Consider the following 16900-nt stretch of genomic DNA (forward strand, 5'->3'; position numbering starts at 1 on the left):
TTGGCGTGAGACACCAAAAAACCCCATTGCTTTTTCAGACATAGGGACGGAGGCAAAACTTACTTTCACACCATTTTCAAGATCAAAACCCCCACCCCCTCGTTAAACATACTTGCACTTGACCAGCATAGAAAAAATGACATGAGCAGTTGTCCCCATGATACAGGCAATGTGCATGCAGAAAATCCATTATGCCTTTTACCAAGTATGTTCACTGAAGGAGTTTGGGTATCTAGTTGTCAGTTGGGTACATGGTGTGTCTAAGTGTCGGTTCACACTATGGCGATCCGACTTTGGGGGCAACCTGTGAAATCACCGCGCACCGCGACTTCGGCGCGACTTGCACGGACTTCACATAATGGAAGTCAATGCAAGTCGCTCCGACTTGTGTCAAAAGTAGTACAGGAACTATTTTCTAAGTCGGAGCGACTTGAGTCGCTCCTATTAGAATGGTTCCCGTAGCACAGAATGGACCGCGACTTGTCAGGCAACCAAGTCGCCTGACAAGTCGCGGTACTCTGAACCGGGACTTAAAGGAGCATTTTTTTTTTGGCCTGAGACTAAGGCCCCTTTCACACATACTGTCCGTTCAGTTCATTAGTTCAGTCATGTCAAAATGTATCCGTTTTCTATCCGTTTTTTTTTTTTTTAACATCCACTACCAATGCAAAAACGGATGAAAAACAGACCGTTTGTCCGTTTTTACATCCGTTTTTCGTCCGATCCGTTTTTGTGACGGATGAAAAATAGGCAATTCATCCGTTCCAAAAAACGGACATTGACAGAAGCGGATGAAAATGGATGTTAACGGATGATTATCCGTTGTCATCCGTTTTTACATAGAGATGCATTGATGTCCGTTTTTCATCCGTCAAAAGATGGATGAAAAACGGACCATATGTGTGAAAGGGTCCTAAGACTGAACAAGTTGAGCTTGAATTCTTTGAACTGTTGGCTTTCTCTCCAGCTTTCACACGTTCTGAAGACTGATGGGTTTTTTTTTTCCCAAGCACATATCTGACCTGCATGATTGTCACAGTCTTGACGTGTGCTAAAGCGGTCACACCTTTGAAGAACAATTTGCCATTTCATCCTGGCATTTACCCGGTTCTGTTTTTTTTTTTTTTTTTTCTAGCACTTTGTCTGGGCACCAGAACAGCCTTCCTGCAGCATCAGTACTGTCCTCAACAGTTTCCCATACGGTAAGGAATTATCTTTTACTTCATTCTGACATTTTTAAAAACTCCAGATGTCAAGGGGGATTATGTGTTATAGAAAAAAAGTAGATAAAACTTATATTGTCGCCGCTCAAAGGACATGTTCTATTTTACTAAAAAAAAAAAAAAATCCCTTCCTAGACTTTTAAGGTGGGCTAATGAGGGTTTTTTTTAAACCAAGCTTACCCTTTAACCAGTTTATTGTGTATTCAAGAGGAAGTAAACCCTCCTCTGCAACTTTTACCTATAGGTAAGCCTATGATAAGGCTTACCTATAGGTACTGTAAATATCTCCTAAACATGTACCGTTTAGGAGATAATTACCTTACATGCAGCCAGTGACATCACTGGCGCATGCGCTCTGAAGGAACGGCCACTGGTGCCGCGTTCCTTTAGAGCCCCGTGCCGTGACCGTCTGCTCCCGCACGTGTGCGCGGGAGTGACGTCACCGCGGCTCCGGCCAATCAGATGGCCAGATGCCGCGATTCTGGAAGACGGCGACTGAACATGTCGCCCGTCATAGAGGTAAGCGGGCGGCACGGCGGGGGCTTGTTCTAAGGTAAGTATTTCATAATGAGCTAGTATGTGATGCATACTAGCTCATTATGTGTTTCTCTTTCAGGTTGAAAAAAAAATATTTTAATGGGTTTACAGCATCTTTTATCATGGAATTGCTTTAACGTTAGCCAGTCATTGTTGGGCTTATACAAGTACCTAACCTACTTGATTATTCAGTGTTCAAGTATAACTATATGTCACAAAGCAGTATGTATTTGTACTTGTCCCTGTAGCTTACAAAATTTACCAGTAGGATGGACTGTCTTTTCTGAACAGAAGTGAAAAATTTGTCATAAATGGAAGTTCAGGTATTTTTTAGTTATGGTCTTAAAATCTTTGCTACTGGATTTAGTTATTTGATACAGCGAAAGGTCACCCAGGTTGCCCCTTAAGGCATAGCTCCTTCCCCCTGAGTGTAGTGTGCCTGGTCTGACATCTGCCTCTGCCCTTGTTTCAACAATCTTTACTGAGCATCCCTGCTTGTAACTGCACTGCCCTAATTCAGAATTTACCTCCACTGGGACCTCTTCATCCTGCAGGTTTGCCATGGCCCCTTTCATTCCAATGGGGGAATCTAGACTTCCAGAGGCCACTTTGAGTATAGCTCCCCATTAGAAAACGGTGCAGAGCGTGCAATCGCAGGATGAAGGGGACTCAGTATGGTTTCTGTAAGAAGACCGTGTGGCTGGGGGCATGGCTGCACAATCAGGATCATTGGAATGGAGGTAAAGGTAAGACAGGGCAGACAGATTGTTGGGCGGGGCTGGGGATGACCCAGCGGTCATGGTCTGGCAGACAGATTGTTGGGCGGGGCTGGGGATGACCCAGCGGTCATGGTGCATGTGGGCACTAATGACAAAGTTAAAGGTAGGTGGAGGATCCTTAAGAACGATTTCAGGGACTTAGGTAATAGATTGAGGAAAAGGACCTCCAAGGTGGTTTTCTCTGAAATACTGCCTGTACCTCGAGCCACACAGGAGAGGCAGAAGGAGCTTAGGGAAGTTAACAAGTGGCTGAGGAATTGGTGTAGGAAGGAGGGGTTTGGGTTCCTGGAGAACTGGGCTGACTTCTCAGTCGGCTACCGGCTCTTTAGTAAGGATGGGCTGCACCTTAATGGGGACGGTACAGCTCTTTTGGGGAGAAAGATGGCCACCGAGTTGGAGGGGCTTTTAAACTAGGAGACGGGGGGGAGGGCTCAGAAATAGAATCAGTCAGGAGGGAGCAGAGGACTGAAGGCAGTTGTAGGGTCAATAGCGACAGTAGGTCAACAACATCAATTGGCGGGTCTGTGCGGGAGAACAGCAGACCAAACAGAAATAAACAAAACCGCCAATCACGTTTAACTTCCGTAAAACTAAGAGGGGTATATGCTAATGCCAGGAGCCTAGCTAATAAGATGGATGAGTTGGACATGTTAGTACATGAGGAGGACATAGACCTTGTGGGAATAACGGAGACTTGGTTCGACCCCTCACATGACTGGCTGGCCAATATCCAAGGGTATTCGGTGTACCGGAAGGACAGGGTTGGTAAAAGAGGGGGAGGGGTATGTCTCTATGTCAAGAACAATATAAAGGTGCTAGAAAGGAGTGACATTACGGATGGGATGAGCATGGATTTAGAATCTGTGTGGGTTGAACTCAATAGGGAAGAAGATGAGGGAAAAGCAGTTGTGGGGGTTTATAAAACTCTGGTCCGACCGCATCTGGAGTATTCTGTCCAGTTCTGGTCGCCAGTCCTCAGGAGGGATGTGTTGGAGCTGGAGAAAGTCCAGAGAAGGGCAACTAAACTGATTAGGGGGTTGGAGGACCTTACCTATGAAGAGCGGCTGCAATCGCTCGATTTATTTTCCCTGGAGAAAAGACGTCTGAGAGGGGACATGATAGCAATTTATAAATATCTTAATGGGGATCTCAGCTTAGAAGAAAAGCTGTTCATTCGAAGGAATTGCATGAGGACTCGAGGACATACAATGCGATTAGAGGAGAAGCGTTTTAACCTCAGGCAACGTGGGGGGTTCTTTACTGTTAGGGCTACAAGTTTGTGGAATTGTCTACCACAAGAGGTGGTTTCTGCGGGTAGTATGGTGACTTTCAAAAGACTCTTAGACTTACATCTCAAGGATCAGGAGATTGAGGGCTATGTTAGATGATTACAGTCACACACACCTACACAGGTTGAACTGGATGGACTATTGTCTTTATTCAACCTCACCTACTATGTAACTATGTAAGTATCAGACCAAAGTGGGCTGCACTCAGTGGATTTTGACTATGCTTTAAAGCGGTAGTAAACCACCATTGATTGGGGGGGGGATCCCCTGCAAGGTAATGTCATAATGCATCGCATACTAGCACATTATGAGAAACTTACCTGAGGCCGGAGACCTTCAGTGCCGTGCTGTCACAGCGTAGAGGACTGACCTCTTCCCCCTGTCTTCCTTCTGGGTTCGCTTTGGCTGTGCGGAGGCTGTCGTTTACCTCATGGGCTCTGAAGGTCCGACATACAGTACAGCGCATACAGAGTGCATGCGCCGGTAACGTCACTGGCTGCTTGCACTCTGAATATCTCCTAAACGGCAAGTTTAGGCGATATTTACAGTAACCTACAGGATAAGCCTTTACTATAGGCTTGCCTGTAGGTACAAGTGGTAGAACAGAGTCCATTACCACTTTAAAGGACAACTTGTACCAAAGGTTATGTAGGTAATTGATGGGACAGCAAACTGACAGATCTCAGGGGATGCCTCTGTGTTCTTTTTAAAGTTAAAATTGAGTAGCCCAGTAATTTCTGTAATTTAATTGATTTTCTTTGTCTAGCACACAAGTGTGGAGAGCACGGTCACGCTCCAGCCTAGCACAACCTACTCAACAGCGCCAACGTCAGCCACAAGCACCACCTCTTCAGTTGTCAGTATGGCCAGCAGTATGAATACTACGAACAGTTTAGGCCTGAGCGTTCCCAGTGTAAGTGTGCCTGCCGCTGTTGCTGCCACCACTCGGACTGCTCCGTTAGTGTCTTCAGGTGAGTGCCAATCTAATGCCTTTTGTATCATACACTTGCTACATTAAACAGCTGCTTTCCTATAGCGGATTTGAGGCCTGTATTGCTTTGGCTGAGGATCTGTCTAGAAAAAATACATTGCTGAGGGAGAGTGAGGAGCCAGATACAATAATCAATAACGGTCATTCTGCTCTTAAAGCTAGTGTTGACACTGGGCAAGAGGCGCAACACAGGGATGAGCTGAGAGTGTTAAGGGTTATGGATATTAAGGGAACACTTTGTGGTGCATATATGGATGCTGATGAAACATTTTCTCAAGCTGAGTGTGTGGGCAGTACTGCGTGAATGATGTATGTGCTGGGGCCCTGCCTGCGTTGTGGTTAAAAAAACCTGTAAAGGGTGCTTTCCTGCTACTTTAAAGCGACCTTCTTTTAAACAGGAGGCCTGTTTAGAAGAGTTAAAGATGGGCCGTCTTGCCCTGCAGCAGAGCTGGTGAATGACTTGGATGGGGTGCATGTGGCGGTCTTTCCCCAAGAACTGGTTTCTGTGTTGGAGTTGGCAATATTGGCAGGTTTCTGTGTGGACTGCTACACATAGGGGTGGACAGGTACTTGTTGCTTATTTTTGGCCAGTATCCATTCATCTGAAGGTGGCAGCATAACCCCAAGTAGTCATGAATATGAAGTGTCATGTGATGTACTCCATGAAATAGATTTTACAGGTAAACCAAAAATCCAAATTTCTCTATCGCTCATTGACAGACGTAGTCCTCGGTGATTCAACACCCTCGGGTTATGCTGCCCTCTACAGGAGTAGGACTAGACAGGAAAGAAAACGTTCTGGCCACACCCTAGGGGCAGTCCCAGAGGGTATATCCTCTCACTTCCTGCTACAGCAAATCAGTTTTTTTCTGTCTAGTTGGGACCTAGATACCTTGCTGGGATCTTCGGTCCTGGCAGGATTTTTTTCTTAGAAAAGATTTTTTAGACAGCTTTTTTTCTCCAGTGTTCCTGTGAGATCTTCAAGCAAGAAAGCTGAACTGGGCGACGGGCTGGATGTTGAGATCCAGTGGTCACCCCAGTTCAGCCTACGAGCGCGTGCAGGCCATAGCTCCGCGCTGGGTCGGCCGCGACATAGTCCCACTGGACGGGGACTGACCCTGCGAGTTAAAAGTCTCGCTGAAACGCCAAAGACCATGAGTCACGGCGTCCGTATTGGTCGACAGCCCTCCTACCTCGGTGGAGAGGGGTACTGTCAGGAGTTGGCGCCCGCCTGGTTCCGGTATGGTGAGTAGTATGTTCCCCCTTTCCTCCTGACGGGTCTTGTGGTGAACGCGGGCCCCTCTCTGTAATGGTAAGGATGGGTTCCCCTCTATCCTATAACATGTCACAGATCCCCCTAATTGAGTGTGATTTTTGTGTACAAGAAGCCAGGAGGCTTGGTTTGGGAGCTGACAATCTAATTGTAAAAATGTGAAAATGATTGTAGTCAGTGGCAGTACTAGAACTTTACTGTGATAGTATAAGGTATCCTACCTGTCAGTAGCCACAGGGCGATGTCTATACATGTGTACTGCATTCCAGATCATTCCTCCAGCTAAGCAGATGCCTCCCGACGGCCACGGACCGCATACGGCCCGCCAGGGTCCGGTACCGCTGACCACCATGAGGGTGAAGGGTTGTGAGGCCGAGATCCTTCTGCAGACATGCCGCTATTCTGTGCAGGCCGCCGCCATTGTCTGGTAGATCGCACGAGGCCGCCATTTTGGTGTAGCCTCGTGTCTCCAGCATGGGGGCGGCCATGTTTGAGGTGACTCAAACACCTCATGGAGCCAGGGGGAGGCGCCGGCAGGCATGTTAAGGGGCGGAGCCGCCTCCTTTTCCCAGGAAATAGGGCCAAAGACTTCCAGTCTGTAACAAGACAAGCACTGAGCAAGCTGATGAAAACCTCTGTGCATCAGGGATGAGCCTTGGGGTCTCTCTCTCTCTCTCTGTGGGGTCCAAAAAGGCAAGTAACACTGAGGGGCGCTGTTGCGACTGGGGGACACAAAAAAAAAAAAAAAGTTTTTTACTTTGTCATTTTTTGTCGCTGGCAAGTGTCTTGTATAATCATTGACCCTGCCGCATAGGTATCCCCACCTGATCCCCTCGAGGTGGCCGCAGGACCCTCCAGTACCCCACTTATTTTTAATACATTATCGGCAGTTTTGGAGTCTTTGGTATCCCGGGTGGAGGTGGCCTGTCAGAGACGGGGGTCAAGAAGCGACCCCCGCCTACCCCTATTGTTTATCAGATACTTCAGGGGCTGTTGTCTCAGGTAATATCTCCTCAGCAGTGAGGAGCACGTTTCTGCCTCCGCCATAGAACAAGAGTGGTGGATGCACTAGTTGTGTCCGTCCGGGAAACCTTTAGTCTTGAGGTTACACCGGCAGAGGTAGCGGAGACTGAGATTCCTTTTTGGTACTTGTTAGCCTACCAAAAGGGCGAAGGATTTTCCTTTACCCAAATGGGGTCGTTTTGAAACGAACCCCTGTTATTTCCAAATGCATGGCTAGGTGCTATCCGTTTGAGGAATTCCTCTTTATAGGATAGACGGTACCACCTGCTGTCTTGCCACAGACTGTTAGGATAAAAGGACCTCGTAACTAACGAGGACCTTCCTTTTCTGCTCATAAAGAGTTGTTCGTTCCGCGAGGGCGGGCGATAAGGCGAAACCCTCCAAAGCCCCTTTAGAGGGGTTTCAAAGGGCGCTGGTCGGCTAAACAAAAAGTCTGGCTCAGCCAAGCCTGAAGATACAGCCTGATGCGCCCCTACCCATCTCTGGGGTGGGGGGGATGTCTTCACCGGCTTCTGGAGGACACAGGATCGAGTTTCGATCACTTCCACCGGTGCGATTCTTCCCTTCTAACATTGAACGGTTTCAGGGGTTCTATTCGAACCTATTCACAATGCCCAGGAAAGAGGGCAAGGTGCGTCCAAATCTGGACTTGGGAAGAAATAGAGTCCATCCGTACAGTGGTGGCCTCCCTGCATCAGGGGGATTTCCTGGCGTCCATAGACATTTAGGAGGCCTATCTTTATATCCCCATCATCGCAGGACATCAGCGTTTTTTCGCTTTCCCAAAGATCATCCCTGGTTCCCACCAGGAGACTGAACTATCTGGGCCTAAGGTTGGATACATCCTGGGCAAGAGAGTTTCTCCTTGCGGAGAAACTCCAGAAGGTTCAGTCAACGATTCGGATGTTGCTGTCCGTCAATTGGCTGGGACTGATGGTGGCCTTCTTAGAGGCAGTACCGTATACCCAGTCTCATACCCGAATTCTCCTGAAGGAGATTCTTTTTTAATGGAATCAGAATTCCGATTCCCTGGACAATCGGATCCGGTTGAGCGAGCGGACCAGGAAGTCTCCGATGCTCAACCAGGGGAAGTAATTTCTTCCGATAGTATCCAGATTACCAATAAGGGTATCGGAACTGAGAGCGATCAGATTTTGTCTGATTTACTGGATCGGGCAGCTCTAGAGCAGCCCGATTCGGATCCAATCGCATATGGCCTCTTCATCCAGAGGTTTTCCACTAGCTGTCCCTTCATTGGGACATCCCGGATGTGGATCTGTTGGCACCTTGGCTTAACAGGAAGGTGCGGAGGTTTGTAGCTCGCGCCGCGATCCTCTAGCGGGCGCAGCAGAAACGCTGATCGCCCCATGGGGGCAGTATCAGCTACGGCATGCCTTCCATCCTCTCAAGTTGCTGCGGGAACTTCTTCGCAGGATAGAGGTGGAGGGAATTCCAGTTATTCTGGAAATTCCGGACTGAGCTCGTCGAGCCTGGTACGCCGACTTGGTGAGGCTAGTCGCGGACGCTCCTTGGAGACTTCCTCTCAGGGAGGATTTGCGGTCTCAGGGACCGATCTTCCATCTTGCTTTACAGTCGCTGGCTTAATGGCCTGGCCATTGAGACCCAAGTACTGAAGGACAAGGGAGTGTCAGCTTCAGTTATTCCTACCTCCAGTTAAAGCAAGGAAAGCGACTTCCAGCACATGGAAGTCTTATATTGCATGGTGTGAATCTATTGGATTTCCCCCACATACCTATTCGGTGACCCGAATTTTGGTCTGTCTGCAACAAGGGGTTGAGCAGAAACTATCCTTGAGCACGATCAAGGGTCAGGTTTTCGGCGTTAGCAATCTTCTTTCAAGAAACCTTTGGCTAATCATTCCTTGGTGCGGAATTTCATCCAAGGGGTGCGACTCCGCCAGTGCGCGCACCCTTACCGCCTGGGATCTTAATTTAGTGTGGTCGGTTCTTCAGAAACTTCTCTTTGAAGATATTAGGGAGATTCCCTTGCTTACATTATCCCAGAAGGTGGCCTTCTTGGTGGCCATTACTTCTGTACGCAGGGTGTCAGAACTGGCCGCATTATCCTGTCGTTCCCCAGATCTGGTGGTTCATAGGGATAAGGTGGTTCTTCTTCCGAATCCATCCTTCCTTCCTAAAGTGGTTTTCGTAAGACGGACTCACTTTTTGTGATCACGGATAGCCCTTGAAGGGGGTTGCCTGTGTCTGCCGCGACCATCTCTACATGGATCAGTCAGACGGTGGTACAGGCTTATTCTATTAAGGGTCGGAATCCTCCGTTCCCTGTTAGGGCGCACTTCACTCGAGCGCTCAGTACTTCCTGGGCCTATCGCCATCAGGCGTCAGTGGTCCAGGTATGTAAGGCGGCCACCTGGTCGTCGGTACATACCTTTACAAAATTTTATAAGATTGATGTGATGGCATCGGCGGATGCCTCATTTGGCCGCAAGGTTTTGCAGGCCGCAATTTGAGGAGACCGGTGGTCTACCTCGGGGGTTTTTTTCTGTTGAAAAATTTCTGTTGAGTCTCATTGAGGATGAGCATTGTAAACTTCTAGTTGGCACCGGTTGGGCCTTCTAGATTGGATTTGATTTCCATTTTCCCACCCCTCATTTGTGGTACTGCTTTGGGACGTCCCGAGGGTGTTGAATCACCGAGGACTACGTCTGTCAATGAGCGATAGAGAAAAATGGATTTTTGTAAAATCTTACCGTAAAATCCTTTTCTCTTAGCTCATTGACAGACGTAGTACCCGCCCCTCTGTTTTTGAGTTGGGTTGGGTTAAATTCTCTAAACACTGCTTTGTGACATAACTGATTTGCTGTAGCAGGAAGTGAGAGGATATACCCTCTGGGACTGCCCCTAGGGTGTGGCCAGAACGTTTTCTTTCCTGTCTAGTCCTGCTCCTGTAGAGGGCAGCATAACCCGAGGGTGTTGAATCACCGAGGACTACGTCTGTCAATGAGCTAAGAGAAAAGGATTTTACAAAAATCCATTTTTCTTTCGTTCATTAACAGACACAGCTGCTGATCATCTCAACCGTTGAGTTATACTGCCCCCTACAGGAGTAGGACACTAGGCAGATAAAAAGCCTGGCTGCACTTCTGGCAGTCCCAGGGGCTATACTCCCCCCCCCTCTGCTATATTTACTCAGTTTTTTGTTTTTTTTTTTCTGCCTAGTTAGGAGTTGGGACCTAGTTCTTTGCTGGGATCTCTGGTCCTGGCAATTTTTTTTTTTTTTTTTTTTTAGATAGAATTTTTTCTTCTGGATTTTTTCCTGTGAGAGCTACAATCCACTGCCAGACTGGGCGATGGGCTGGATAATCTGGATCCAGTGGTCACCCAGGTCTGGCCTGCGAGCACGCGCAGACCTCGGCTAGGTCGGCCGCGACAGTCCCACCGGAAAGGGGCTGGCCTGCGAGTTAAACGTCTTGCCAGGTCGCATACGACTGGGTCTCGGTCCAAGTCGCAGCGTTCTTCCTGACCGACAGCCCCTCCATTTAGATGGAGAGGAAGTTCTGTCTGGAGCAGTGCCCACCTGGGTCTTGGTATGGTAAGTGACTGTCCCCCTCCCCCTGGAGGGTTTTGGGGTGGATGTGGGCCCCTCCTTGGGTTCCCCTCTTTCCCTTTAGGCACCCCTCTCATCGGTCTGGTGGTCCCTGTGGGCCAAATCGCCCCATCCGCCCCCTCCACTGAGGCTGGAGCTGTGGTTTGGCCTGGTCCACCTTCTGGGGGGATCGGCCATGGGGGCCCCTGCCCCCCTTCCTGCCTGTCCCGTTTTCTGAGACCTAGGGATCCCTGCTGGGTCCCTGAAAGCCTTGTGGTGCCACCATTTTCTTGTAGCCCTTTGTGCTTACTGCAAGGCGGCCATGTTTGTTTAGTCCGGCGGCCATTGAAAATAGCGGCCATGACAGTGGAGCCCTCTGGGTGGCTGACTCCTGGACCTTTTATTTTCCTTATCGCCGTTCGTGCATTGCAGATTCTCCTGGTGGCTGCTGTGCCTGGTTTCTGCTTGGTGGGGAGTCTGGTGGGGTCCTCTCCCTCTCTACTGAGGATCGATTGGTGCCCTGCCAGAGTGGTGGGGGTTGTCCCTTAGCAGTGTTTTACACTCTTTTGTGGGGTCTTTGGAGCATATCTTCCTACCTGATCCCCTCTCTGAGGCTGCGGGGCCCTCCAGGTTCCATCCATCCATCGATGCACTGACGGCAGTCCTGGAGGCCTCAGTGTCACCGGTGGCTTTCGGGGCGACCGGCTGGCAAAAAGCACCCCCTGCCTCAATCGGATCCCGAATCTGATTCGGCTGCCCCCGACATGGGTCACCCTGCTGGTTCTGCGAGCATGCGCCCTGAATCCTCAGATAGTGAGGAGGATTCCTCCACTTCTGCTACCGTGTACGAAAATGCTCTGGTGAACACACTGATTGTAGCTGTGCGTGAAACCCTAAAAATGGACAACGCAGCTGAAGCTGCGGTAGAGGCGCAGGTTCCCTTTGGCATTCACAAGCTATCCAGAGCGGAAAAGGAGTTCCCTTTTTCCCTCCTATTTTGACAGAATTGTCACTAAATAGTGGGAACGACCAAAGCGTCCCCTTGGGGTCCCTAAGCGATTTTGCTAGGTGATACCCCTATGAGAAGTCCCTTCTTTACAAGTGGACTGATCCCTTGGTGGTGGACCCTCCGTTTTCCAGAATGAGTAACCATGATTCTGGTTAGAGTCCCCGGCCTCTAAGGGCCTGGCTGACAGGAAGCCGGAGGCTGTGGCCCGCAATATGTACACCCTGGCTGGTTCGGCACTGAGGCCGGTATTTGCTATTGCCCTGGTGTCGCAGACTCTGACTGAATGGGCTAGGCTTTTGCGCCGTGACCTGGAGGGAGGAGTAGCTCCCCCCTGCCTTTGCTGAGCAAATGGACCAGCTGGTCCAGGGGCTGCAGTTTCTGTGATATCTCTTTTGGATGTGGCTCTCCTAGTGGCTCGGCTTTGCTCTCTTGGCAGAAGGTTTGTTGTGTCTCTCAGCACAGTCAGAAAGCATGGAGGAGATTCCAGGAGACAGGCAGTTACTCTAGGAGAGCCGGACAGGGCCGTAGAAGGTCCTTAACCCATCATCAGCAGGACTGGTATCTGCACCTTTGTGCAAGGAGTAACAGGATGAGCACTGCCCAAACAATCAAACACTTCATGAGGGTAGCTTGAGGGCCTGATGTCCTCTAGTGGGCTCTGTGCTCCCTGCCCGGCACCATGGAGCTTGATTGGCATTTGTCATTGAACACCAGAATTGGCAGGTCCACCGCTGGCGCACTGTGCTTTTACAGATGAGAGCAGATTCCACTGAGCACATGTGACAGACTTGAAAGGGTTTGGAGAAGCCGTGGAGAATGGTATGCTGCGTGTAACCTCGTTAAGCATGACCGGTTTTGTGGTGGGTCAGTGATGGTCTGGGGAGGCATATCGATGTAGGGATGCACAGACCTCTACAGGCCAGACAATGGCACCCTGACTGCTATTAGGTATTGGGATGAAATCATTGGACCCATTGTCAGACCCTATGCTGGTGCTGTGAACCTGGGTTCCTCCTGGTGCACTACAATGCCTGGCCTTATGTAGCAAGAGTATGCCCCCAGTTCCTGGATGATGAAGGAATTGATACCATTGAATGGCCCCCACGCTCATCTGACCAAAATCCAATAGAACACCTCTGGTACATTATGCTTTGGTCCTTCCGATGCCGCCAGGTTGCACCTCAGTCTGTTCAGGAGCTCAGTGATGCCCTGGTCCATATTTGGGAGGAAATACTCCAGGATACCATCCGCCGTCACATTAGAAGCATGCCCCGACATTTTTAAGCATGCATACAAGCATGTGGGTGGCCCTACATACTGAGTACCATTTTGAGTTGGCTGTCATTAAATTTCAGCAAAATTAACTAGCCTGCTGTATCATTTTTCACATTGATTATTGGGGTGTCTTTGAATTCAGCCCTCTGGTAGGGTGATAATTTTCATTTCCATCAAATCGATGTGACATCCTTTCCCTCCGAACACTTTACCCAGTCCATACCAGTATAGATATCCAGCATGATATTTTTCCCCATTGAGATTTAATGTGTTTTCAAAGTGTTCCTTTAATATATTTTGAGCTGTGTGTATGTATGTGTGTATATGTATGTATGTATGTATATATATATATATATATATATATATATATATATATATATAGCTATTTAAGTTTATATTGCAGTATTAACCTAAAGTGACATTGAATACTAGTCTTATTCTTCAAAAATACTCCAACACATCCACTACTTAATAGCCCTGTAATCTATTTTTCATTCAGTTTGGTTCTTACGGTTTTGTTCTCCATGAGCTTTTGAAACTCGCCTCTTCCCCCTCACTTCTATTTGCTTGCAATGAGCAGTGCATGTTCGCTGCAGCCACGTACACTGCTCTATGCACACTATAAATCCCATAGTCCATTTTAAGAGCAAGCAAGAGAGGGTGGCTATGCCACTACATACAGTGGGGCCATGCAGACTTGCCATTGAGAGATGCTTGGGATGCTGAGTGCATCTAGATCTCGATTTAACAGGTATAATAGTTTCTTGTCCTAAGTATATTTTATTTTCATCAGTGACAGCTAGTGAGTGCCAGAATGTCATGGGGCTAGAAATGACCTGAGTTTGGCTAATTAACACACATGTAATAGCTTTGTGAATTGAGCCTTCTGTCTTCCATCTTTAGTACGAGCAAGGACCTTGTGTACAAATTTACAGTAATGTAGCCCATAGTACTCATTCCTGCCTTGAACCGGACAGCTTGTAGTCTGTACTGTCACTAGAAGATGGTGCAATCACAGCTGCTAGAATAATGTTTAATCCCTAATTTTTAACATCTGTCGGATCACTATTGAAGTCCTAATCCTAATTGTTTCCATTTTCAGGAAAAGCACCTCCAAACCTCCCACAGGGCGTCCCTCCTCTCTTGCACAACCAGTACATTGTTGGACCTGGAGGCCTCCTGCCTGCGTACCCAGTAAGCCCAGTGGCTGTATCCTGGAATTGGGAGAATGGTGTGTGGCTGTTTCAGATGTCTGAGGAAATGGCAGATGTATGTGTGCCGACTGCTTTGCCCTGATTGCAATTACCATTTTTATGGTGTCACTCCCAAGAACTGCTGTGGCTTTACTAACTCTTCATTCCGATTAAGCCTCAACATGGGGAGAAATATTTCAGCAGGAAGCTGGGTGGAGTGTCCATCTTTGTGCTGGAACAATAAAGTTGTTTATAACTACAAGGAAGGGGTGTGCAGATCTAAACTAGAAGTTTGCATGAGTGAAGTAAGTGTGTGTGTGAACGTGTGTAAAGCTCCCTGGAAACTAGCAGTTGTGCATTACATAGAATAAAAAAAATTGTGCTGCAAAATGCAGCCCTCGAGTTGCTGACCTCTTCTGCAATTGCGAGTTGGCTGTCGTGACTGCGTTGCAGTAAGGGTGGGGTGCCCAGCCGCTGGCCCACAGGTCACATGTGACTCACGGAGCTCATTGACCACCTCCTCTGGGATGGCAGGTCAGCAAGCCCAGATCGCAGGTTCCCAACCGCCATCCCAGAGCATTAGTGTTGAGAATACAGCCGGCGGTAGAGGAAGCATGCGGCTGCTGTAGAGAGCAGAGCCTATGCTTCCTGCATAGCGCCAGCACCCGCCACAGGCGGCGTGATACCAAATGCACTCTGCCTGGGAAAGCAACAGCAAGCAATACCTTCAGAGCGGTTCCTGAAGTGAATATTGTGTTTTTAAAGGTCAGTGTTTTTTTTTTTTTTTTAAGTTTAAGTCACATAACAATGTGCATATCTCTTCTAATTCTGCTCTGGTTACTCCGGGCTGCTTTTAAACTAATCTGCTGTGCACCTGCGGGTTACCTGCACTGATCCATAGACTTCTGTTATTACCTGCGGTTTTCCTGCAAATAGCCACATAATTCTATTATATTCTGTGGGTTTGTTGCACTTTCTGAAAGCGCGCTAAAACTCCTGAATGCAGATGTTTTGGTGCTCTTTCAAAAAGGATATACTAGAATTCTATTGCAAAATGCAGCAAACCCCCAGGAAAGCAACAGGTGCACTGCAGCTCATCAGTGTAAAAACAGCCTTAGGCCCCTTTCACACAAGTGGTCCAATCGGGTCCGCCTGTCCTTTTTTCAATCAGACCCACCATTCACCTCTATAGTGGACTTGTGTTAGTTTACACCCGCCTACCTCAGATCCGCTAAAAAAAAACAAAAGGGGATCCATCCCCTTCTGTCTGGGCAGATCGGAGGGCCCTTAGACTAGAGCAGGCTGTGCCTACTCTGCATATGCTCCGCTCATTGTGGCCCGCGACCGGTTACCAAGTCGCATTGGTGGCCCTAAAGATGGCCCTTCTAAAGATTGAGCACCCCTGCATTAAGGCATCCCAGGTTTTTGAACAAGCTGCCCGGTGCAGCCAAAATTGTCACATGCACCATTTTGCCTGGTGTATGTTCCCAGAAAAAAACTGATGGGGACCTCTGATTAGGAATTAGCTAGAGAGTTGGTGGAAATGTGACTAAATACATGAATGGCTGGCTGAAAGTGCATTGTAATCCATTTTAAAGGTAATGCAGTTAGTAAATCTAAAGCCAAAACTTTATTGTTTAGAAGGGGTAAAAACTCCTGCCCGCTTATGTTTTCCTGTTTGTATCCCTTTGAGTTTTCCCTTTATTTCCTCTTCCGGTAACACAAATGTAAGTGAGGAAAGTTCCCCTCTTCTCATTGGAAGATCTCCCCTATATTACAGTTTTGGTAAAAGGTGCAAAATATTGGATTTCCCATCACTTTGTCTCAGAAATGGTCACCAGGATGGCTGTAAAATGGCAAAGATGGCAAAAAACCTGGCAGGTTCTAATCCCTTCACACTCTCTAGTATTAAACAGAAAAGTTTTGGCTATACATAGATATATTATTATCTGCTAGCTGAAAGGCTACATTCTGAGGAATTGTTGTATGTTCATTTGTTTAGCTCTCTGACCCTGCTCTCTCCTTTTCCTCAAGCAGATCTATGGCTATGATGATCTCCAGATGCTTCAGTCCAGATTACCGATGGTAAGTAAGGCCACCAACTGGTGGTATGTCTTCTACATTGACTCATTGTACATGTACCTTTCACCAGGGTCTGATCACTCATAGTTAAGGCGTTGCCTTTCCTGTAAGGATAAGCTATTTTGTATTTTTAGGATTACTATGGGATCACATTTCCTGCGCCAGCAACGCTGACAGGCCGAGATGGAGGACTTGCAAGCAACCCATACTCAGGTATACGCTGTGTGCCCACACTTTTTTTTCTTTTTTCATAAGATTGTAGATATACACTAGAAGTGAAAAATCTGCGCTCAGGTGAATCTTTGCGTATGTTCGCTGAGGACATCATGCCTAGATACTCAGCACAACAGATATGGGTATAAAACAAGTGCTGCGCTCACCAACCTAAAACTAAATGAAAAAATAAATAGTATTGAAAAATAATACTATGAATCGCCAAAATCTTACCCCAATGTCTCCCCATCCAAGTACTAACCAGGCCCAACCCTGCTTAGCTTCTTTGATCAGACACATTTAGGGTAGTGTGGCCATAGGCCTTATCCGCGATGTCTATTGCTAACAGTATAATCGGTGTAAAAATGCTTCATAAACCGAGATATTCTGGTAATATACAAAAACACAAAGTGCTGAAATCCAGAAATTCATATAGAGGCATAAAC

The 16900-nt window shown here is 47.8% G+C and overlaps 1 protein-coding gene across 12 annotated transcripts in view; it reads left to right on the forward strand.

The window, feature by feature from the left end:
• Positions 1–16900, forward strand: part of UBAP2 (ubiquitin associated protein 2) — a 152501-nt gene that overhangs the window by 118644 nt on the left and 16957 nt on the right. For 9 of the 12 annotated variants that reach the window (XM_082267235.1, XM_082267231.1, XM_082267240.1 and 6 more), the window contains exons 18-22: positions 1136–1202; positions 4595–4799; positions 14069–14160; positions 16194–16244; positions 16376–16454. In XM_082267235.1, coding sequence (XP_082123361.1) covers positions 1136–1202; positions 4595–4799; positions 14069–14160; positions 16194–16244; positions 16376–16454 — 494 coding nt within the window. The remainder of the gene's footprint in view (positions 1–1135; positions 1203–4594; positions 4800–14068; positions 14161–16193; positions 16245–16375; positions 16455–16900) is intronic. The other 3 variants (XM_082267237.1, XM_082267241.1, XM_082267234.1) reach the window with 1 other exon arrangement.

This window comes from Pelophylax lessonae (genome assembly GCF_965119305.1).
Source record: "Pelophylax lessonae genome assembly, chromosome: 1".
Lineage (NCBI taxonomy): Eukaryota > Metazoa > Chordata > Amphibia > Anura > Ranidae > Pelophylax > Pelophylax lessonae.